The sequence below is a fragment of the Maniola jurtina genome, chromosome Z, assembly GCF_905333055.1.
Source record: "Maniola jurtina chromosome Z, ilManJurt1.1, whole genome shotgun sequence".
Classification (NCBI taxonomy): Eukaryota; Metazoa; Arthropoda; class Insecta; order Lepidoptera; family Nymphalidae; genus Maniola; species Maniola jurtina.
This window is the reverse complement of record NC_060058.1, coordinates 4,556,809-4,580,595: the sequence shown is the minus strand read 5'-3', so window position 1 is coordinate 4,580,595 and position 23,787 is coordinate 4,556,809. Positions and strand designations below refer to the sequence as shown.

Genomic DNA, 23,787 nt, shown 5'->3' with positions numbered 1-23,787 from the left:
GATAGTTTACTTTTTAGGAAATATACAAAAAAAGACATTTACTGGATTTGTTTAATTAAGTATATTTATTAATTTTTGACATTTTTGTATTCGCCGCAGAGATTAATAGATATTTGCAAGGTTGATTGCTTTATGTATAAATTAATTCTTATTAAATCGAAAAGAGCATTTAATGTGCAACAAATTAATGTTAACATGACCTCCTAAACCTGTTGTTGTATTAGTAAGAAGCTTATGTAATAGTTATAGAAAAATCATGAGAAAATCTTTACTTTTTAAACTTTAGTTTTCTATGGGTTCAAATGCAAACGGTGACAACGGATGTAAAGTATACATATTACACATAAATATGTTTAAATAGATGACCGATACAACAAATATTTATAAGTAACTAGATGATGCCCGCGACTCCGTCCGCGTGGATTTAGGTTTATTTAAAAATCCCGTGCGAACTCTTTGCTTTTCCGGGATAAAAAGTTGCCGAAGTTAATTTCCGGGACGTAAGCTACCTCTGTACCAAATTTCATATAAATCGGTTTAACGGATAGGATCTTAAGAGTCCCGTAGGAACTTTGATTTTCCGGGATAAAAAGTATCCTATGTCCGTCCCCGGGACATAAGCTAACTCTGTACCAAATTTCATCAAAATCGGTTCAGCGGTTGAGCCGTGAAAACGTAGCAGCAGACAGACAGACACACTTTCGCATTTATAATATTAGTATGGATAATTTAGTTTCATACAAAGTATAGCGCAATCTGAAGACGAGGCGTATGACTGCCCATTATACAGACAGACCTCACAACAAAGTTGTTAAGTAGGTAACTTATCAATAGATTACAGATAGATTGGTTATTTTAATTTCGATCGTAAAAAACCAATGACATAAGCCTACTAATAGCCTAAAAAATCTGTTTAAGTCGATATTAGTGTCACAATTCATCTAGCCTACGACACTTTTGCGAATTTGTGAGGACATCATCAATTCCTTTAAATATCTAATCTAATCTTATACAACAGAGAAGCGACTAGTTTTTTTCATTAACCTGTAGTTCTTCATTACGGTGGAGTAACTTTTAAATGAGAGGAATTAAAATAATTAAAAATTAATAGAAGAAGTACCTGGAAAACATTAAATACTCAACCAAAGAGGAGTAGAGTTGTGCACTAATTTATTTGCAAAAAAAGTCAAGGGGTAATCAAGGGGTCCAAAAAAAGTCAAGTCAGGGGGCAACACACAATATATAATTAGCGAAACACTCCCTTAAACTCAACTATATCACACAACCAGAATACACACATAGGGATGAGCTATGAGTACACGTTGATATTGCATCATTTTTTCATATTATTATTATTGGACTATTTACTGTTAAAACAGGTTCCATATTTAAAAAACAAAAAATGCCTTGAAAGCGTTGGGAGTTGGTTTTTTTTTTCTCAGAGACAGCTGGTGTCTTCAGAACTCGTTTGTTCTCAGATTCCACCAACGTACCAACTTGGTTCCGCTAATTGTGATTTTTCTGATTCAATATCTTGTCTTCAGTTAGACATAAAGACAATACTCGATCAGCCGACTATAATGCTTGAATGATATTTGTTAAATAAATCCGCAGAGGGATAGGTTCGTCGTATGTTACATTCCATTTCGGTTGCGTACGTAATGCTAGAAAATCAACACCACGGCTGTGTACAAATGAGAACGATAGCTTTTATATCATTCATGGATAACACTCCTCAAGATTGTTAAGTATTTGCTTTATTTTTATGCAGATTCTACGGTCGTAAAAAGATTGCTTATAAAAATATAGTAGAGAATTACCGTTCGTCCATTAAAATTCATTTAAAAATATAATATGTTGAAGACATGCAATATAAGTACACGCTACATTTATCGGATTTGTACCACGAAAACGTTAGGTGAAATTATTGCCTTTGTATCGCACGAAATATTTCACATTAATTTGTATCACAGATTAGGTCACATACATGGTGTAATTTAAACGAAAACATTCTTTGCATGCTTTACACAATAACCTAAAACCAAGGCCAGATATCATAAGGCTTATTTCGTGGTTTGACGATATAATATAATGTAAATAGCATTATATTACAAAGGCCAGATTTATCTCTATTTCGAACATCTTAAATAATATCTTCCTGATAATTACATTACTTTTTATTATCATTATAACTTATTCAAAGTTTCTCTAAACTATATTTTACGCGTTATGTTTTAATTTTAGCACATCATTAGTGTTCAATAAAATTAATTCAAATAAAAAATGCCAAAAACTGTATCGCGTATAAAAACTTGTTTTTAATTATGCATGTCACCTATTTATTTAAATGTCGCATTTTGCTTTAATAAACTACTTATATGTTAATATATCGTAAAGTAGAGAAGTATATTCGACGTTAATATGAATTTTCTATAGGCATCTTTTACCTAACAGTTTTCTAACAAGAAGCAATAAAAATTCCACTTATTTCCGTATTTAATCTTGATTTAATTAGCATTTCGTCATAAAATTTAACAAAAAACGAAGACGAAGCAAATAACTGCTAATAAACGAAATATTACATAATATTATTATGCACAGCATAATGATGGTAACGTTAAATTTTGTGATGCAATATTATTTCTTAATTTTGTAAAACATTTATTTTTATTTTATTAGAAGTCAAAATCATAGTACTCATTATTGTAATTGCATTTAAAAAGATATTAGAAAATAGTTTTAGCGATTTATATTATCCCACTACAAGAAAAAAAAAAGTTTTTATACTAAGATTTGAAAAGAATGAGAAAAATAAGTGTTGTAGATCGCCGTAGAATTGCAACTAACCCATAGATAGTAGTATTCATAGAATAGCATGATGTGAACTTATTTAGATCCAGTTGCATAACAGGCGTTTTAAGTTATGGTTACGGCTTAACTCTGACCGTCAATGAAATTAAAATGGGTTGCACAGTTTGTTAACTTTGGACTATTTTTTTTAACTTAATCTTAATCGTGAAGGCATGTATACTAACTGAGGCAAGTCACTTTACTTTTTACTGGCAATCAAAGTTTAACGGTAGCCGTGACCAAACTTTAACGTTAAACGCCTGTCATGGACTGGACCATAATTACTAAAGTCGAGTCTACATTAAGACTTATTTATTAGTGTGCGTTTGAATATTTGGCTTTAGATATATAAATACACGTTACGCGCTGCTTACACACGGTAAACTTTCTCTAAACTAAATTTACATTATCTGCGTCTATTCTTTTCAATATTGCTAAAAAGAGGACGTGCTTACAGTAGCATTGCGATGTCAAAAATTAATTATTAATATTATTAAATAGACCTTTTATACCAAAATACGAAAAAGCGACGTCTCTACTTTGTTAATTTTAAGTATGAAAATTATTTAAATTATCGATTAAATTAAAAAAATTATGTCAAATGTCTATGACGTCACAAGTTACAGTCAAATGTCACAATTCTCATATCAAGCGTGTGTTTTGACGTTCCATTGTTGCCGGATTGATTGGTTGTTAACGTCTTCAATGTATCGTAACGAATATTCGCAACGAGTATGTAAAGTTGCCTTCAAACTACGGAAATATAATATATAAATATCGCTCACCCTTCTTTGCAATGTCACTTAGATGTAATATTATATTACATCTAAATGTGAATACTGACATTTCAAAATAGGGTGAGCGATATTTATATATTATATTATATTTCCGTAGTTTGAAGGCAACTTTAAGTCTGCTAAAAGGGTAATGCGGAGCTTTCTTACTTATGATAGTACTTCTAGATTTTGATATATAACTAAACACAATTATTCAGTGCAAAATATATTGCATATTGTGTGAAAATAATTTTATATAATAAGCTTACGATTGTTTCGTATGTAAGTAAAAATAGCATCTAGTAGATTTTTATCACGTACAATAAACTTCGGAATATTGATGAGTCCAAAAGTCAAATTATTTAATTGTGTGAATAACTTGTCTTATGATATATGATTTAAATTTAAATGGGATGTAGACTTTGTGTCCATCAAAAATGTTTATTGCTCATTGGCATATAATATTGCAATATTTAACTGTAAAAGTTTTCATTTCATTGATAGCTTTTGTTGGTGGTATTAAAATATATTGTAAAACATTAAAATACATTATGTACTTTTATAACACTGTCATAACATGAGAAATCATTAAAAATCATTGAAACATTAAAGTTATCATAGTAGTCATCTATATAATATTATAATATAATAAAAATCGCACACAAAAGGTTGCTTATCATCATACAAGAAATTGCACTCGTTAAGATGTCAAAATGTCAAAATAATTATTGCACGAATGAAATAAATTACATTAAAAATCCATTTATAGTAATAATTGTCAATTTGTATAAATCATTTTAAGGCTACTATCACATCCATTCGGTTGAAGTTGATTGATGTCGTCGATCATGCTGAATCAGTTGACGACCGATTGACTAATACTGGTACATAAAACAATGATACACTATCGATCGACCATTCCTGACGATCGTTCGATCCATTCATTGCTTTACTGATCGATCAATTCTATCATTGTTCAATAATTGATAAATATCAAGCAGATAGATTTGATAGCAAAAAATAACTCTACTATCGATTGGATGTGGTAACATCCTGAATACACTAAATAGAATTAAAAGTCATACAAAATACAAAATGTTTCCATGTTACCGCGCCCCTCAAAAAATAGTCCACTTGATTCGCAAGACAATTATACGTAATGTATGAAATACGAATCTGCTGGATATATTTTATTGTATTTGCACATGGCGCTATTTTCGTACGAAAATGTCGCCGTATGCAAATACGGCCTATTAATATATTATTATAGTTCTTGCATTTCACGCAAGCGCGTGGCTCATGCTTGTGTTTAAGGGGCATGAGACGGGCCTGCCCGCGAAATGCAAATTTAATTTGGTTTTTCGCATTTTTTAAACTAAAACGACAACGTAGGCTTATGGCATTTTTTAATTGCGACAATGGCAGTATCATCCTCACAGGTTTATATAAAAATCTTTACTTGAAAGGGTCCAGGTTAAGAAATTAGCTGTAGTATCGACTAATTCTGACACATTAGTCGATACTAGAGCTAATTTCTTAAACTGGACCCTTTCAAGTAAAGATTTTTATATAAACCTGTCGCTTCCACCTTAAGTCGTATCAGCCTAAGTAAATGTGTGCGTTTGCGAGCGCTTGCTCGCGTCTGATTGGTCCGCCAGTCACGCGCACTTATGCAATGTATATGTATACGACGTAACCTTAAGTAAAGTACACGCTCGTGAATTGCAAGAACTATAATCGTAACAAAATGACCGTGCAAACCTCCGAAGTTTTTTAATGATACCTATTTTAAATAAGTATTTTTTTATATACGATGACAAGGGACTTTAAGATTTTAAACGAAGCTACGGTTCTACAAAGCTGTTATAATATGAAATAAGTATGGCTGATATACATTCTAGGAATCGGAAGTTTGTAATTGGTTTCGTATTTATAAAAAGGGACTTTTCATAATGGTGATTAGCTAAAATGTTTGCAGCGAGTAGACTTGATGTCGATGGAAAAAAAAAAAAAATGTCATAGAAAAAAAAAATATAGGGAGTTTACCGAATTTGATCTCTTTGTTTCCTCGGTGCTTCGTAGAGCACGTTAAGCTGTAGGTAAGTGTAAAACCTAAGAATCCAAACCTTGTTTTCTTGGTCGAGGTGTATGCGAAAGGAATACAGCGCATTACTATACCAAGTACTGAACTACTACTATAGGCTATTCGCCAACTATTATGTTCAGAGCCCAGACAATTCGACAAGACTTCAAGGGTGTTAAGAACCTATGTAAATACCATAGTTATATAGATAAAATAAATAAATAAAATATGTGATTAATAGAAAGGAGTCACAACCTTCAGCAATGAGGAATAAGACGCGGAGGGAGACGGTTTTTGAGACCGGCTAGAGCGGATTCCACGTCGATAGATATTAATAGACCCTAACGAACCGTCTCACTGGAAACATTCTCGCTAATCACCTGTATGTTAAGCTAGGACCTAGGATGATTCATCAGTCTGTGCAGGAAAGGGACAGTAAGATCACATAGGAGCTACACCCACTCGGGACCGGGTCGGGGCGTGGCCAGCCACTGTTATGGGCGGTGGAGCAAAGGCGTGCTCTCGCCGCTCTCCCATCGGGTCTCGCCGCGGTTTCGCTCGCTACAGTTGTTCGTACAGCACGCTGACACATTCTGTGTCTGTGCCTGAAATTGCGAAACGATAAGATTTACCTCTACCTCTAACTTATCGGAGTTGTGTCAGTGAACTAGAGTGAGAGAATTCTCGGTTTAATCTTGAATCGACGCCAAATATATGTCAAATGTAAGGCTATGGTGACGTGAAATCAAAGCAAAATAGGGCTGCTCTAGGGCTATCTGTGTCAAATGCTAACATTTGACGCTTGCCAGTGACATCGAAGCCTCGACGTTTTGTTAGAAGTTCCCTAACTGCCGTGAACTGTGGTTCTGCGCAGTCTTTGAATAGTGATCAGAACTTAGAGGAACTCCTTAGCGTTAGTCCCAAAACCCATTGAACTCTTGCTTCCCCTAGGTAACTGCGTTCATAGCAGACAAGATCTGAACAGCAATGCAAAGTACTGAAAGACTAGTCGCGAGTTTCGTCTGGCAATTCAGGGGGCATCTCGAGCCCCATAACGCTGATCCCATGGGACGTTGCCTACCCCCAAAACCCATTGAACTCCTGCTTCTTCTTGGTAACTTTTTTTTAATATAAAAAACCTAAACACTGCAATGCAGAGTGCTTACAGACATACCCCACTGTATCCCTGTTTCATAACATAGGCAAGATTTAAACCCTGAAACATTACCTGCGAGAGATGCAAGTCGTACAGATGCAGAGTACTGACAGACATGTCGCGCGCCTCATCTGGCAACTCAGGGGGCGCCTCGAGCCCCATAACGCTGGCTCCCAAGGCACTGCCGGCCCCCGCCAACCCAACTGAACTCCTGGAAACCCCCGCTTCCTCCTCGTCACTCATTTCGTCCATTTCCTGTAAAAAACCGGCCAAGTGCGAGTCAGAGACGCTCACCGAGGGTTCCGTACTCAGGTATTTTTTTCCGACATTTTGCACGATAAATCAAAAACTATTGTCCATAAAAATACATAAAAATCTGTTTGATAATTTACAGGTAAAGCCATTTCATATGATACTCCACTTGGTATAGTTATCTTACTTTGAAAATTGAAACGCATTTCAATTTTTTTTTAATGATGTAACCATAAATTCACGTTTTTCGGATTTATTCCTTTGCTTGTGCTATAAGATCAACCTACCTGCCAAATTTCATGATTCTAGGTCACCGGGAATAACCCTTTAGGTTTTCTTGACAGACACTATGGACGGACGGATGGACGAACAGACAGACAGGCAGACAACAAAGTGATCCTATTAAGGTTCCGTTTTTCCTTTTGAGGTACGGAACCCTAAAAAACACGTTATAATATGCCGTTTCCATAGAATTTTTTCACCTAAATCCACGCGGACGAAGCTGTGGGCTTTATCTAGAGATATAACGTTGTCATAGTTTGAAATACCTCGTAGAAATTGTGTCTTTTTTATCTTACGATCCATTTTATGTATTTTTCCATACCACTCGCTCGTTAATGTTCATTTAAATATTGCTGTCTCGCTTCCACGAATGATGGCATCCTTTTCACTAGCCAGAGGCCGCGAACAACAAACGAAGAATAAATAAAAGTCATTGAGTAACGAGAGTTGAAAATCCCTTCCAAATCTCATCTCCTCTACGTTATATTGTGGTATATATATTTTTTGTCTCGCATGGTCTGAAAAGTAGAGTATTCAACGCAGGGGTAATGTTGTCTTCGTCTTGGGCGTCCCTAAACCCCGCGCTTCATTCAGGATTCTAGATATAAGACCTTCGTTACGTTCAAGAGTTACTTTAAAATCCCTCGTTACACTTAGGATTTATCACGGTATCTGTAGAGTAAAACATTGCATTACCACCATGTTGAATAATCTACTATTACATCTATTCTACTCACGGGAAGCCTGTAATGCTGACGTTGTTGCTGGTAATAAGACAACACTGCAGGTAGAGGTGTATTGGTGCCAAATATACTCTGTTGAATGTAGGAACCCAGCATAGTTTTATTCTGAAATAAAATTTACTATATTATTTATTTGATATAAAATCTTAATTTCAACGATTAAAGGTACACAGTATATTTGAGAATTCAAAAAGTCTGGAGTTATTTAATGCAGGCACGATTAACTTAATTTACCCATACCCTTAGTACAAGTTTTCATGTCGAAGTTTTATAGATTTCAAGCATCGAAACAATATAGCATTGACCATCAGAACACTTATTTGACTGTCAGATTCGCTAACTCAGTGATCATTACTGAATGAAAGCTATCAAGCTCACATTTGATGTTTATTTTTCATCCATTGAAGGTTTGTTAAGAAATAATACTTTTATATCGCTCAGTGAAGCTGCAATGTAGAACCAAACAATGTCGATGCATGCTCTGGCACAGAGAGAAACGCCACCAGGGATAGTTCTGTTCTAAACCTTCAGATCACTTACCAGGTCGTTCTGATTGGGTATCGCGTGATCACTTACCAGGCCGTTCTGATTGGGTATCGCGTGATGCATGCTCTGGCGAAGGGAACGTAGGAAGTGCCTCTGCGTGGGCTCGGCAGGCATCCAGCCGGGATGGCGGCACGAGAACGCCACCAGGGATAGTTCTGTCTTGCCACCTTCGCCTTGGTTGTACTGCGTATTGGACCCTGAGAATCACATGAATATAGTGAATTTATTGAAGAAACACTGCTATATGCGTTGGAAAGATTATAGATATTGTCAAGGAATTATTATACTACATGCTGTGGAGACAAGTTCAGTTTACTTTGCTAAATTTTAGGACTGTGCTAAATTATAGGAGAAAACGAGACACGGTACAACGGTAGCACTAGTGCGCATTTTAGCTTATATGCGCACTATGCAGCTAGTGCTACCCGCGTCAATATAAGTTCATTAATAAATCAGCTGTGATAACCTACTGGTTAGAATGCCCGGATCCTAATCAGAAGTCGGGGGTTCGATCCCAGGCACGCATCTCTATCTAACTATTCAGTATGAGAATAGATTGGGTTCAAAAACCCGCATCTCATGCGGAATTCGCCGCAATTTACTCTTGTTTTAATTGCTCAAGAATACTCACCTTTATCTCCACATTTTCCAGGAGTTTGCCAATCGGGGTGTCCATGACGTCGAATATCGAGCTACAAACAATCAATTTCAAGCATTAATCAATTAATTTACCCCGATTTCGGTCTAAAAACTAAATATATTTTTCTTTAAAGTTATAATCGCTTCTCGCTGAAACGCGTAAGCGATCTACGCGGCGTTTAAGACGTTATTACCACGAACCAACATTAAAACCGTTATACAACACTAAACACGTGAATAACTGTCGCTTACGTGTTTCTCCCAGAAGTCACCTGCTTGTTTATCTTTCAAGTAATTTAAGAAAAGTTAGATTATAAGAATTCTAGCCATTAATATCATATTTTCCACGAAATTTATTCATTAAATTTATGCAGATTATGCCCCTACCATTATAGGAATAATGGGAAAGGGTCACCATTATAGGAATAATGGGAAAGGGTCACCATTAAGAATACGATGTAAATAGAGAGGAAGGTTTATACAAGATCGAAAAAAATGTACCTGAGCGAATGAGCATACATCCCCAATGCCAAGAACCGTGACAGTGAAGTTTCTATAGAAGTCTACAATATCCAGGGCACGCGTGCGTATAGAGAGGAGCACTATCGGGCACAGCAGCGGACTGAGAAGCTCGTATAGTATGTATATCTGTGTAAAGAAAAGAATATATTTTTAAATGCGGACGAATTTATGGGTACTTATATTTTGGTAGTCGTGTTTAATGAATATTGTTTATTAAATTGTTATCTAATAGCTCCATAATCTCTAAAATGTTGACTACAATGTTCTCAAAAAATGCGGGAAGTATATCCTATGAAAGCCTCATTTTGTCTCAATTTTTTTTTTAAATTCATTATAGGCAAGTGCTTGACCACAATCACACCTGCTGGAAAGTGATGATGTGGCCTAAGATGGGACGTGTTTACCTAGAAGATGCCTATTCACTCTTGTTTTAAAGACACCCGGATTCTCATTGGTAGGAAACACAGATAGCGGAAAAGAGTATTCCAAACCTTAGCCATGCGTAGTAGGTAGTTGAGTAATAATAAACATTTATTTTCAGATTCTTCATCCATATAGTGTTAATAACAATAGAGCTTATGAACTATGTTAGTGATTAGATTACATTGTTATTTTGAATATTTGAATGAAATTGAAATGAATCTAACCGCTCGAAACTGGAAAAGGTGTTGGAAGTGTGCGGCGACGTCTTTAGTGTGCGCGCGGCCTCTCCAAGCCGCTGGCAGGTAGTGCACGTGACCTAACACTTGCACGAGCAGCTCTTCGCCGCGCGCCGGACCTGTGCACGCGCCGCCTAGCCTCTCCTCCTCCCCGATTAGAGCCCTGCCAACAACAGTGATTCATATGTATGTGGAGCTTGGTTATGGGGCTATAAATTGTACGCGAGGAATCGTTGAATGAAGAAAATATATTTTCTCACACTTTTTCGGCAATTGATTCATTATTAAAAATAAGACTCGGCTGGAGTTTCGTTCTTTTAAATTTATTTGGGGAGTGCTCAGATTCACCTCGTCCTTCCAATATTACTCGGCCGGCAATTGCTTTATTTCCGGTCTAAACAGTAATGTATTATTTCCTATTTATATGTAAAGCTATTATTCTATTTACAACGTTAGTGAGCAAAATTATAAGCTTCCGGGACACCCTTTCACAGCAGGTGTTCATGCATTAAATTTAATCTGTAGATCATGTTTTGGCCCAAAATGCCGGGTTGGGTAATAGGTCCGAGCCACTAATAATCAATTTTGTCCTTCACCGACAATAGTCTTTTGTATGCGTAAGCCGCAAATAAACAGAAAAAGATCATTATATAGAAATGGTGAGACTAGTATGTGACGATAAGCAATAATACCTTGCCCCAGCTAGCACACAGCCCAGTATCGTGATGATAGTGAGCACGTGCTCGACCGTGAGCACGTCTTCATCGTACACCGACAGCACCACGAGCACGCCTAGCACGCTCGCCGATAAGAACACTATGTTTCTGTAACAAATAACGTGCAGTATTGGTCATTTTTTTTATAACAGGTTAGCCTTTGAGTGTAATCTCACACAGTCTAAAGGCGGTTACAGAGTAACATTTTTCTGCGTGTATTCAACTGATTTTGGCATACGCGAAAATAAGGAGTATACTGACGATCCTGTTGCTAGTTTGAACCACAAAATCGATATTGATAAATGTTGCTATCGAAACTAAAGATGATAAAGCGATCTACCTTAATCTGCATCATCATTCTTATGCAATATGGACCAGTTTAGTGTTTTACTTTTCTATAAAAAACAATTTGGCATCAATCCCGATTCTTATTATAGCAATGGCTGAGAACACATTGAAAGACAAAATAATGTGATTGACAAGCATCTATTTTTGTAGAAACACAACATTGAAGTGACAAGATGATTTGCAAGATCGTTATTTCCATTTTCCATAATCGTTATTTCCATTCCAGTCTGGATAAATCACTTTAATTCACCCTCCAACAGGATAGAAAGTAGAAATGGAAGCTTATTTATTAAATACTAGACGGTTCCCGCTACTTTATGCGTTGGATTTAGGTTTTCTAAAAATCAAAAAGTGTGCGTTTGTTGGGTTTTCCTTCAATCAATACATAAGAACGTATTGACGTGATTTTTTTACAGAGGTGAAGTTCTGGCATCATCTAGTCCTTGAATAATTTCCTATTACCAGTAATCCTAATCCTAATAGTATTATAAATGTGAAAGTGTGGATGCTTGGAAGTTTGTTACTCAGTCACACAAAAACTACTGGACGGATTTGGATGAAATTTGGAATGGAGATAGATTATATCCTGGATGTTAATCCTATCTTATGTTAACACATAGGCTACTTTTTATCGCGGAAAATTAAAGAGCACCCGCGGGATTTCGAAAAATGTAAATCCACGCGGATGAAGTCGCGGGCACCAGCTAGTCACATATAAGTAAGCTTACTTGGCAATAACAGTGGTGATGGGCGAATTGAAGCTGGCCAAATACTTGGTAGCTGGCTTGTGCGCGCGATTGAGTCTGTCCTGAAGTTCATGCTCTAATTCGTTGAAATGCCGCAGCGTCACTCGCGCATATAGCGACCAAGTACGCAGTCCTAGCGATCCCGGCGAACGTTTTACTAACTGTAATCAAAATATAATTACTCTTAGGTTGCTTAGGTTTCAACTCCTTGGAGGTGGTCTTGCAACCAATTAAAAATTGTGCCAAAAATTTTTAACAAGATGTTGATGCTTCTGACTGTCATGACCAAATGTGTTGTTTATGTGTCCCTCAATCTAATAATAATCTTCGTCCATGAAAGAATAAGTTTTTCGTACACCAAGCATCACTCTGCCGGCTCTAACTATGCAGGAGAGACTATTCTACATTGATCGGATAGGCTGTGAAAGCGAAACACACACACTTTTTCTTTTATAATATTAGTATGGATGCGAAAGAGTTCCTGTCTCTTTTGTCGACTCAACTGCTGAATCTATCCAGATGAAGTTTAGCACACAGTTAGCTTGAAGACCAAAACTACTTTTGATTCCGTAAAATCGAATCGTTGGCTAAGAATTTTTAAAAATCCTAAATCCTCATGGGTATCAGGAGTTAAGTTAATATGAACGTTATAACCGACCTCAGCATAGTTGAAGAAGAAGTACAGTATCTGCCAGGCCTGAATCAGCGGTGACAGAACCAGGTTGACCAAGGCCAATAGTACAATTTGTCGTTCCAGCTGTTTGGCGAGTAGCATGCGTTTCGAGTGGTCCTTATATGCCGTACGGAGTTGCCAGCAATTCTCCCACGGACTCCATGGACTATCTACAAGAGAAACAATAATTACAATTATGATAACTTTTATTAAGAATCATCGCTTCTCTCATATACTCATCATCGGCTCACTACTAAGCACAGGTTTTTTACAGAATGAAAACGGTTTAGATCACTGTTCACCAGCCAAATGCGAATTAGCAGGCCTCACACACCTTTGAGAATATTATGGAGAACTCTTAGACATCAGAGGAGACAAGCCTACTGAATGAAACATGCAATAGCAAGCGGTTTTAAATAGACCCATTCATACTTAGAGCCTCAATAGCTCAACGGTTGAGGAACGGACTGAATTCCGAAAGGTTGGCGGTTCAAACCCCACCCGTTGCACTATCGTCGTACCCACTCCTGGCACAAGCTATACGCTTAATTGGAGGGAAAAGGGGAGCATTAGTCATGATTAGCATGGCTAATATTCTTTAAAAAAAAAAAAAAAAATTATGTATGTGAGGATGTGGTCCACCTAATCCAGCCAAATGTTGGCCGAGTTGGCAGTATGACGTCGCCCAAGTCTAACGTGCCCAAACATATACTGTGAGTCACTTCTCTATTGTCTAAGCTTTTGCTACATCAAAAGACAACAGGTAGGAATGGCAAAATTATTTGCAATTTTAAAAGGTACATTGGAACCAAAACAGTCAAAAGGACTTACAAAATAACAGAAACTCTAAATTCCACTTCAATCCCCTCGATAGATAATGAAAATCTCCAATGCAAGGCACTTGTATTTGCAAAGGCAGTAAGTTCTTGTTGACCATCGCCACCATGTAATTGTTAAACCTAAAAACAATGTATGTCACATTTATATTACAGTATCTAACAGGGAATAAACATTTTTTGATTAGTTTAGTAACTATTTCAATATAACTGAAAGTTAAAATATAGGAATTACATCTTCAAGTTATATAATATCTGACCAGTAATCATATTACTCTTATAAAAATTCAATTAACAGATAAATAAAGGGCTTTTTTAAAGAAAAAAATATACAATGCTTCATTTTGCATTGTACATTTTTGTACTTAATTATTAAATACGAAATAATTACACATATATTACAAAAAGCCACAACTTAAATAGACATATAAAATTCTATACTTTATTAGAAAATAGAAACTATAATTATAAATCAGTACATATTATGAAATATCTAGAATTTAATATATAATATTAGGCATGTGAGTTTCTTATATAAAATATTTATAAGTTATTATCACACTAATATTATAAAGGCGAAAGTTTGTATGTGTGTGTGTGTGTGTCTGTTACTCCTTCACTACTGGACGGATTGGGCTGAAATTTAGAATGGAGATAGATTATACCCTGGAATAGCACATAGGCTACTTTTTATCCCGGAAAATCAAAGAGTTCCCACGGGATTATTAAAAAACTACATCCACACGAACGAAGTCGCGGGCATCAGCTAGTTAGAAATAATAGGTGAGTGTCATGAAATTGGATCATCATCATAATTATCTTAAAATTCAGCAATTATGTTTCAGATAATTGACCTTATTTGAAATAGATATCATATCATTTGTATTGCAATTGATATGATCTGATAAATCTTTAGGAAGCAAAACAGTAGGTATCACGTTATTTACCAATGACTAACCTATAATTGGATAATAACACATTTAGCAGTTATATAAATGTCTGATTATGAATTACGATAAGTACAGTTTTTTTGATATCTCATGTTATATCCATTATTGTATGAGATAACATAGCTTCGCAGGAAAGTAGATCAGAATAATTAATAAATTGACCTTGGTTCTTTCAAACAATAAAAAACCTGTACTTATTATTAAATAAATAGTTATGTCCTTGATTGTAATCACAACAAATAGTAGGCGATGATGCAGACTAAGGTGGAGCGCGCTTGCCTAGAAGGTGCCTAGTCACTCTTCTTTTTTAACCCCCGACCCAAAAAGAGGAGTGTTATAAGTTTGACATGTGTATCGGTGTATCTGTCAGTGGCATCGTAGCTCCTAAACTAATAAACCGATTTTAATTTAGTCTTTTTTGTTTGAAAGGTGGCTTGATCGAGTGTTTTTAGCTATAATCCAAGAAAATTGGTTCAGCCGTTTAAAAGTTATCAGCTCTTTTCTAGTTACTGTAACCTTCACTTGTCGGGGGTGTTACAAATTTTGAATTTACACTTGTTGATTGTAGTTACATAGATATGTAATGAGTAAATAAAAAATTCACAAGTAAATAATAAACTACACAAAAATACTTATGTAGAAATGTTTTATTGTAGCATAAATACCTGAGTATTCGATGATAAATATCTAATTCATTGATTTCTTGTTTGTGGACACACATGTGATGTTCTGCTTGGGCTTCTCTTACTCTTTCCTGTATTGTAGACCAGTTGATCCATGCTAAATCACACTGTAAAAAATATACCTTTTGAAGTACAAAGTAAAAAATAAATTTGACTATGTACTGATTTCACCAACGTCCGAGTAACGTTTAACCAAGGAATATATTCGGTACTGAAAAACTCTCAAAATATCAAAACTCTCAGATAAGCCTTATTTTGCGTTGGTGAAATCAGCCCTAGGTGATCTTGAACATACCTCTTTAATTTTTAAAGCATTATTATAAAATAATTTTGTGTCATATGCATAAAATAAATGATAAAATGATATGGCTAGTCTCATCAACCAAATTATAGAACAGAGCGTGATGAGACACCACCTGCAATGAAAAAAACATATTATAATGTACAAAGACTTTTTATAAATTTAGTGTGAACTCTCTGTAACAAAAACTCATTGCTTTGTAAACATAATAATATTATATCTATATCCAAATCCATACTAATATTATAAATGTAAAAATATGTCTGCCTGTCTGCCTGCTACTCGTCTCTTTTCACGGCTCATCCAATTTTCTTTTAATCCTTTAAATTATAGATTCCAAAAAAATCTAAATTCACACTGACAAAGTTATAGGTATCATCTGGCTATTTACAAAATATAGTTTAAACAAGATGAATCTAAACTTCAAAATGTGATACTTTTTCATAAAATATAATTATAATAATAGTTAAATAATGTATTAAATCTTACCAAGTCCAAGATATGTAGCTTACACATACTGATGTAGGAAATATTACATCACTCAAACTAAGTTTTTCACTTCTATTTGCTTTAGGATCATTTCTAAATAACCTTGGATAGTCTACACAGTGTATTAAAAATGTTGAGAACCACACAATGAAAATAAACTGTAATAAGTAAAAGAAGTCTGACATAATCATGGGGTAGAAACCACCCCTAACATAATATCTATACATTCTTGTAAAAAATGAGTCGAGGTCTTTTATGTGTGTCCATCCTCCTGAAACAATGAAACATTAGAATTAATAAAATATTGAGATAGGTATTTATTTCTCTAATGGCTGAATACTGAAACATATTTTAAGACATGTGTTTCATAAGTGACTGTTTTGTGACATATTTTATTTATGCATCTTTCCTGGCATTGTATTCTTCATCGCTGCGGGTTATAACCTCTTTCTATAATTCATATAATGGTAGGAATTTTTTTGGGATAGTAAATTCAGATTCAGAGATTCAGAAATTGAAACACTAAAGGATATACTAAATGTCAAAAATCTGAAATTACTAAACCACTTATAAGCATAAAAAGATGTTTCTGTATTCAGTTGTACTTAAATGGTATAAAATTTAAGCCCAAACAATGAAACATAAATTTCCTGAAATAAAAAATTAACAGTGCTTTTATGTCATCTAGGTAGTTTATATATTTTTATATCTGAGGTCTCAAAAATATTTAAATCATGCAAATTTATTACAAATTGTGCAATCATTTAGATCCCTTTGTGATGAATGTCATAACAGTAGTCTTGAGATAATAAATTCATAAACAAAAATAATGATCAAGTAGGTACCTAATACACAATGAAGTTGCAATTATTAAACTGATTATAAATGATTTACTAACTCCTGCGCTATTTAATTAGTTATTTATTTAACTACTTAACTTTAGAAAACTGTGTTCAATTTATAACTTCTTTGTTATGAAATTGCGTTTTCTATCAAAACAATTTTTTGGAACAAAGACTGAATAGGGAATATTGTAATTTTGAGAGGAGCTTACCTTTAGTTTGAGGTACTTTGTGTATGATAACATTGGTGGTATCGTCATGCTCCTGGTCCAGAGTAATCATCGTCGGAGTATTTGTGTTTTCCGCAGATCTGGCGAGTGGCGGAGTCAACTCATTATCCAGCGCGCTATACGTAATATCGCGCCTGTAGTGTGCCATATTTACACTATCTCCCTAATAATTATTGCTTCTACGTCTTAAAATTCTATATACAGATTACCCCTTGTCTACACATTCTTGACTTTGGCCCAGAAACGTAAAAAAACTTTCATGAGAAATGACTTTGTGAATTTATACAAAGGATTTTTATCACATTATAATTATTTAGAATTATTGCAATTATTTGTAACGTAACACATAAACTGCGTTTCTTTGTGTTTAATAATATCAAATTAGTTCAAGGATACAATGAATTTTATAAATTAAACCCTAAAATAAATTTATGCACAATTTATTTATGTATTGATCACAGATTGATGAAAAACTATGAACCAAAGAGTATGTAATCACTACGTCTATCAACATCACGAACCAAGAACACACGTTAGTGCCACAGCTGCTATGATGCGGCGCTAAATTATTATTCCATTTCACTAGTATATTATGTACACAGGTATAGTGTAAGTGAGAGAAAATGATTAATTTTTACCAAAGAGTATATATAATAAAAGCAACAGTAACTGTCACATAGACCTTTTTTTTTTCCTCTCTCGTCTGGCTTTACAAAGATAAGCCAATGTCAAGTTTGTAGTTATTAACAAGTTAGAGAAAGTATATAAGTATGGACCTCGTCTGTGTCAGCGCTCGCCAACACACGCGCTACACCTCTTTAGAGCGCTTCCCAGTCACTTCCACCACCAAAACACCAGTAAAACACAAATCCCGGTCACTTTTGACAAAAGAAACACTCCAAAAAGGCAGAGCACGCGCGCCAGCAAACACCAACACAGACGAAGTCCCTCAAATAGACCTAGGCATTTAAGTCACTGTCAAGACGCGTCAAAACTCACAACTGTCAAAGTAACGTCAAAGTCAAATTCAAAATAGGTGTTTCCTTGATCGGATTGATCGGATCGGTGTTCAAAAATTTTCTTAAATATTTATCGCTTGTCAATAAATTAAATAAATTAAAAATACTTATCTCTAAAAAACTGTAATGGAGTTAATATATAAGTTAATACTGTTTAATTAGCTGTACCCTCACTTAGGTTACGTTAAGTCTAGGTGTTCAGTCTTAATCCTTAGACCTTTCTGTTTGATTGGATAGACAGTTTAAATAAATGTGAGAGAAAAATGTTTATTGTCGGTCTAACTGGAGGTCTCGCAACTGGCAAGAGCACCGTGCTTTCAATATTTCGGGACAACGGAGTAGCTGTAATAGATGCGGATGTGGTGGCTAGGCAAGGTATCTCTAAGGCTAATTGCTCATATTAGCTTAGTAAAGAAAGTCTGACAAGTGGACAAGTTACTTTGTTACATGTTACTATTATAGGTTCACTGATTATAGGTTACCATACAGCCATTATTGAAAATAATGATCACTCATACTGCCCATTAAAGAAATTCTGTGAAAATATTGAACACAAATCTATGTTTATATAATATATTTGTATATTTCTTTCAGTTTTGGAGCCTGGTACTAAAGCATGGAAAGAGTTAAGGAACTACTTTGGTGAAGAAGTTCTTTACTCTGATGGAAGGGTTAACAGATTAAAGTTAGGAGAACTCATCTTTGATGATATAGAGAAGCGAAGGAAGCTCAATGCTATCACACACCCAAGAATACAGACCGCCATGATGAAAATGGCTGTGAAATACTTTTTTTCAGGCCACAATTACATAGTCATGGAAGTGCCATTGTTGTTTGAAACTGGGAAGATGATCAATTTCATGCATAAAATTATCACGGTAGTATGGTAAGTTTTTTAACTCATATGTTAGGACTAAATGTCTCCCCAAGTATGTTTTAATCAATAAAGAACTAGAGGATGCCCGCGACTTTGTCCGCGTGGATTTAGATTTCTATAGATCCCATGGAAACTGTTTATTTTCTGGGATAAAAATGCCTATTTCGATTACAGGGACACAAGCTACTTCGGTATCAAATTTCATACAAATCGGTTTAGTGGATGGATCTTTAGGAATACCGCCGGAACTCTTTGATTTACCGAGATAAAAAGTAGCCTATGACCGTCCCCGGGATATAAGCTAACCCTATACCAAATTTTGTCAGAATCGGTTACACTGTTGGGCTGTGAAAAAGTAGCAGACAAACAGACAGACAGAGAGACGGACAGACAGACACACTTTCGCATTTATAATATTAATATGGATAAAGAATACATCAACCTCGTGTCCCAATCTTGACAGCAGCCAGTAACCGCACCATACAAACTAATTGGTTGTAATTCCAACATATGTGAGTTGGCAAAGTCACAGGCATACTCTAGTAAGTAAATAATTTGATGTTTTTGTTTTAGTGAAGACTATCAACAACTTGAACGACTTTGCAAGAGGAGTGACTTTACAGAAAAGGTTGCCAAGAAGAGGATAAGTTTTCAGATGCCTTTGGAGCAAAAGGTTGCCAATTCGCATTTCGTCATAGACAATTCCGGGGACTTCGCCAATACTAGACGGCAAACAGAAAGTATAATAAGGTTATTACGGCGATCCAAATTCAATTGGTAAGTTTAACTGCCTCTTTGATATGCATAACAAGTCCAAAGATGGGTACGACTTAGCCGTAACTGCACTAATCTTTACTAATATTATAAATGCAAAAGTGTGTCTGTATGACTGCTAGCTTTTCATGGAGTGATTTTAAGGCTACAGAGATAGTTTGCAACCCGGGGATGGAATTTAGCTTGTGTTTTCCTATCCCCGAGTGCTTGTGGAAGCGGTGTGTTTTTAACTCTCGACCCAAAAAGAAGGTTGTTATAAGTTTGACGTGTTTATCTGTGTATCTGTCTGTGGCATCGTAGCTCCTAAACTAATGAACTGATTTTAATTTAGTTTGTTTTGTTTGAAAGGTGGCTTGATCGAGAGTGTTCTTAGCTATAATCCAAGAAAATCGGCTCAGCCGTTCGAAAGTTATAAGCTCTTTTCTAGTTACTGTAATCTTCACTTGTCGGGGGTGTTATAAATTTTTAATTTACACTTGTTATTTATCTTTTCGACTTTTCTTTCTCAATAATCAATTTCACGGATGAGTGTTGTTATGACCTCAGTTCACATCGCTAGGGTTCCGAGGTGCAAGTGTGCAGTCCGAGTACAGGACCGCACATGTTTGCTGTTCTGATTATACCCGGCATCAGCAAGCCACGATAACAACCTTTTCTGCCCGCTGGTTTTTATCATCGATTACTAAATAAAGGTTCTTTCGGACTATGTCTGTGTTGGTGTTAGCTGGCGGGTGTGCTCTGCCTTTTTGGAGTGTTTTTTTTTGTTAAAACCGACTATAAAGCGCTCTAAGGGGGTACCGTGCGTATGTAGGCGAGCGCCGGCACAGACGGGGTCCATACTTGTATAGTTTAACTAACTTGTTACAAATAACTACAAATTTGACATTGGCTAATCTTTGTAAAGCGAGACGAGAGAGAAAAAAAAGGTTCTTTCTCTATTCTCCATTTGATGGATATTTTTTGTGCTAGTAAACGACTAATAAATGACTTACCTTTGATGAACAAGTCATTAGGATAGAGTTAAGAGAACCCACTTTTGTGCCGGAAAATAAAAGAGTTTCCACAGAATTTGAACAGATTCGCTTAACTGGTTTTGACATCCCTATTTTCATTGTTTCAGGTATTTTCGTGCAATATTTTTGATTGCTGTAATGGCTTTTTTATTTGGTGTTACCCATTTATTTGTAAACTTGATCCAAAATAAAACTTGATTTGTCAAATAAAAGTAAGTAATTTATTGTTAATATCATTATATTTGTAGTATCATTTCAATATACCTACAACTATGACAATTTAAATGTTCTGATTAACCCCCGACCCAAAAGGAGGGGTGTTATAAGTTTGACGTGTGTATCTGTATATCTGTCTGTCGCATCGTAGCTCCTGAACTAATGAACTGAAAAGGTGGCTTGATCGAGAGTGTTCTTAGCTATAATCCAGGAAAATCGGTTCAGCCGTTTGAAAGTTATCAGCTCTTTTCTAGTTACTGTAACCTTCACTTGTCGGGGGTGTTATAAATTTTTAATTTACACTTGTAATTTTACTTGGAGATTTTTTAGTTGTGTAATTTGAAACTTTACTTTTGAATAATGTGATTAAAGATTTGATGAATTTCTTGATAACTGAGAGCGTAACAAGTTGAATGGTTTTGATTCAGTTATTCCCACGTATTTTCTGTAGATATCGTCGGGACTAGAAGTGCTTGATGGTTGACTAAAAATGATATCAGTTAAATTAATATCAGTTGTCGAGCTATTTCTGTCAGGCAATATAAATTTTCCTAGCACCATATCGTAGCTATAAGATCCAACGATCGCCCTGGAATAATAAAAATGAAATTAAATCAAAGAAGGCCAGCTGATTTTAAATATGTCATAACACTACACCTATACCACAAAATGCTTGATAATACCGTATAGAAAACTATCTCTGCAAAGACGTTTAAATAAATAGCGACTCTGGTTACGACGTAGTAAAGTGCAATTTAGCTCGCACAGCGCTGTAGTCTTACATTCAATGATCGCCTCTCTTTTTGTTGCATATACCTACGTTTATTTTTTAACGCTTCTCTCTCTCTCATACATAATAGATAAGTGCGGCGGCCTGCCTATACTTAATTATCATAGTTAGATAAATAACTCAAAATGAGATATTCAACACTTTGGATCTACTTTGTTTATAGCAATAGGTGGCTAATGCCTGATTAGATTCTGAAGACCTGGGTGAAAGTGAAGGGGATATGTGTAAGTAATTGTGATTCTAAAACTTACGGTTTAAAATTTGGATCAAATGCGTAACGTGGTAGTTTTGTCCTTTCTCCAATGGCCACTCGACAACTAGATTGGAAACATCAATAAAATTTAGTTAAAAATCTGATTGGTTGGCTATTATATACCTCTCCTCTCCGCTCCGCTTAGGTGGAGACCGGGCCTTAGCATTTAAATCCAGCTCTATAGGTTTATCTATTTTTCTTAAGCTTACCTCATAGTTAAAAAGATTATTATTAGTTATCAAAAAAAAACTCTAAACGACGACTGCAAAAGGAGTTTGTTTGCGTATCAGTAAGTATTTTCCTGTGCAGTGCCGCTGATCGCAAGCGATACTACTAGTTCTTATACACATATTTCCTAGGACTTTGGAAGCTATAATCCGACTAGATAATAGCGACACTGCCACTGCGTCCCTGTTGTTCCGTTTGATCATCGTGCTGCAGCGACAAGAACATCGGACTCAACAAAGGGCTGTGGCGACGCAAGCTGCTGGAACACACCGACCACAGCGACAGGCGACAGCAACACGCAACCATGTCGCGGCAACAGTATCGTCTGTCGCTGTCGCTTGCTGCTGGTCTCGGTTTACCTATACGAAACAACATCGCATCGCGACGATGCAAATTGTCTCCGCTATCGTTCCTACCTTCTTACGACCAAATAGATTGAGAAATAATTACCCACTGCGCAGGTTCCAGATCAACATCAATAAAAATAGGCTTTTAGATACTTACTGAAACAAAATAACATTTAGACAAAGTAAACATCCAGAAAACGACATTATGATTACAGATTTCCAGTGCTCTTTACTCAGGTAGTTAGGTGCAAGTGTAAGTTACTATATTTATAGGAAAAATAATAGCTTAATACATTTTTAGGGTTCCGTATCCGAAGCGTGCCAACGGGACCCTATTACTAAGCCTCCACTACCCGTCTGTCTGTAAGCAGGTTGTATCTCGTGAACCGTGTAATTGGCTGAAAGTTAAAATTTTCACATAATGTGTACCTATTTTCTACTGCCACTATAATAACACAATAATAATTTTAAAATGGCCGCCATGAAAAGTAAAATAAATTGAAAAATATTCTTGTACGACGGCACGGAATCCTTCGTGTGCGAGTCCGACTCGCACTTGGCTGGTTTTTTGCTTTATTGCCACTACCTATACTTAGCATCTCGCTCGTAAAATAGTTTTATCAAGGTTGTAGATATTTGTTCTACTTACCTACCAGAATCAGCATTGTTATAGCTGTTCTACGTATAGTAGGTACTGCAACTGTCTCGATGGTTAGTATGTTCGACTGCGGATGACGAGCTCCTGGGTTTGATTACTAGGTCGAGCCAAAAATATTTAGGCGTTGGGTTTTCCTGTCAAATTTTTTTCTATACCTAGTATTTATAGCTTTTATGATAATGTTTTTACTTACACTTCAAGGAAACTTCTAAATATTTTTAACACCTATCCAAAAACCGGCCAAGTGCGAGTCAGACTCGCGCACAAGGGTTTCGTACTTGGTTATTATT

At 35.7% G+C, this 23,787-nt stretch overlaps 3 protein-coding genes across 4 annotated transcripts; 1 reads left to right on the top strand and 2 right to left on the bottom strand.

The window, feature by feature from the left end:
• Nucleotides 1-5,175: 5,175 nt before the first annotated feature.
• LOC123880221 (autophagy-related protein 9A) lies at nucleotides 5,176-17,952 on the bottom strand. Its single transcript, XM_045928216.1, has 15 exons — nucleotides 17,305-17,952; nucleotides 16,251-16,521; nucleotides 15,756-15,876; nucleotides 15,443-15,567; nucleotides 13,823-13,950; nucleotides 12,977-13,161; nucleotides 12,301-12,479; nucleotides 11,201-11,332; nucleotides 10,497-10,671; nucleotides 9,829-9,975; nucleotides 9,320-9,380; nucleotides 8,719-8,885; nucleotides 8,137-8,247; nucleotides 6,938-7,120; nucleotides 5,176-6,314 (listed from the first exon to the last, which is right to left on the bottom strand). Exons 1-15 carry the CDS (start codon nucleotides 17,468-17,470, stop codon nucleotides 6,204-6,206), a joined length of 2,262 nt encoding a protein of 753 aa, XP_045784172.1. The 5' UTR covers nucleotides 17,471-17,952; the 3' UTR covers nucleotides 5,176-6,203.
• A 393-nt stretch (nucleotides 17,953-18,345) lies between these two features.
• LOC123880222 (dephospho-CoA kinase domain-containing protein) lies at nucleotides 18,346-21,242 on the top strand. Its single transcript, XM_045928217.1, has 4 exons — nucleotides 18,346-18,716; nucleotides 18,936-19,227; nucleotides 19,792-19,995; nucleotides 21,113-21,242. Exons 1-4 carry the CDS (start codon nucleotides 18,605-18,607, stop codon nucleotides 21,201-21,203), a joined length of 699 nt encoding a protein of 232 aa, XP_045784173.1. The 5' UTR covers nucleotides 18,346-18,604; the 3' UTR covers nucleotides 21,204-21,242.
• LOC123880223 lies at nucleotides 21,208-23,133 on the bottom strand. Of its 2 annotated transcripts, XM_045928218.1 has the most exons (4): nucleotides 22,997-23,130; nucleotides 22,263-22,328; nucleotides 21,589-21,810; nucleotides 21,208-21,291 (listed from the first exon to the last, which is right to left on the bottom strand). In XM_045928218.1, coding segments are annotated over exons 1-4 (336 nt in total). In that variant the 5' UTR covers nucleotides 23,044-23,130; the 3' UTR covers nucleotides 21,208-21,290. The 2 variants fall into 2 exon arrangements, with proteins under 2 accessions (XP_045784174.1, XP_045784176.1); XM_045928220.1 differs by lacking the exon at nucleotides 21,208-21,291 and having other exon boundaries at nucleotides 21,465-21,705; nucleotides 22,997-23,133.
• Nucleotides 23,134-23,787: the final 654 nt, after the last annotated feature.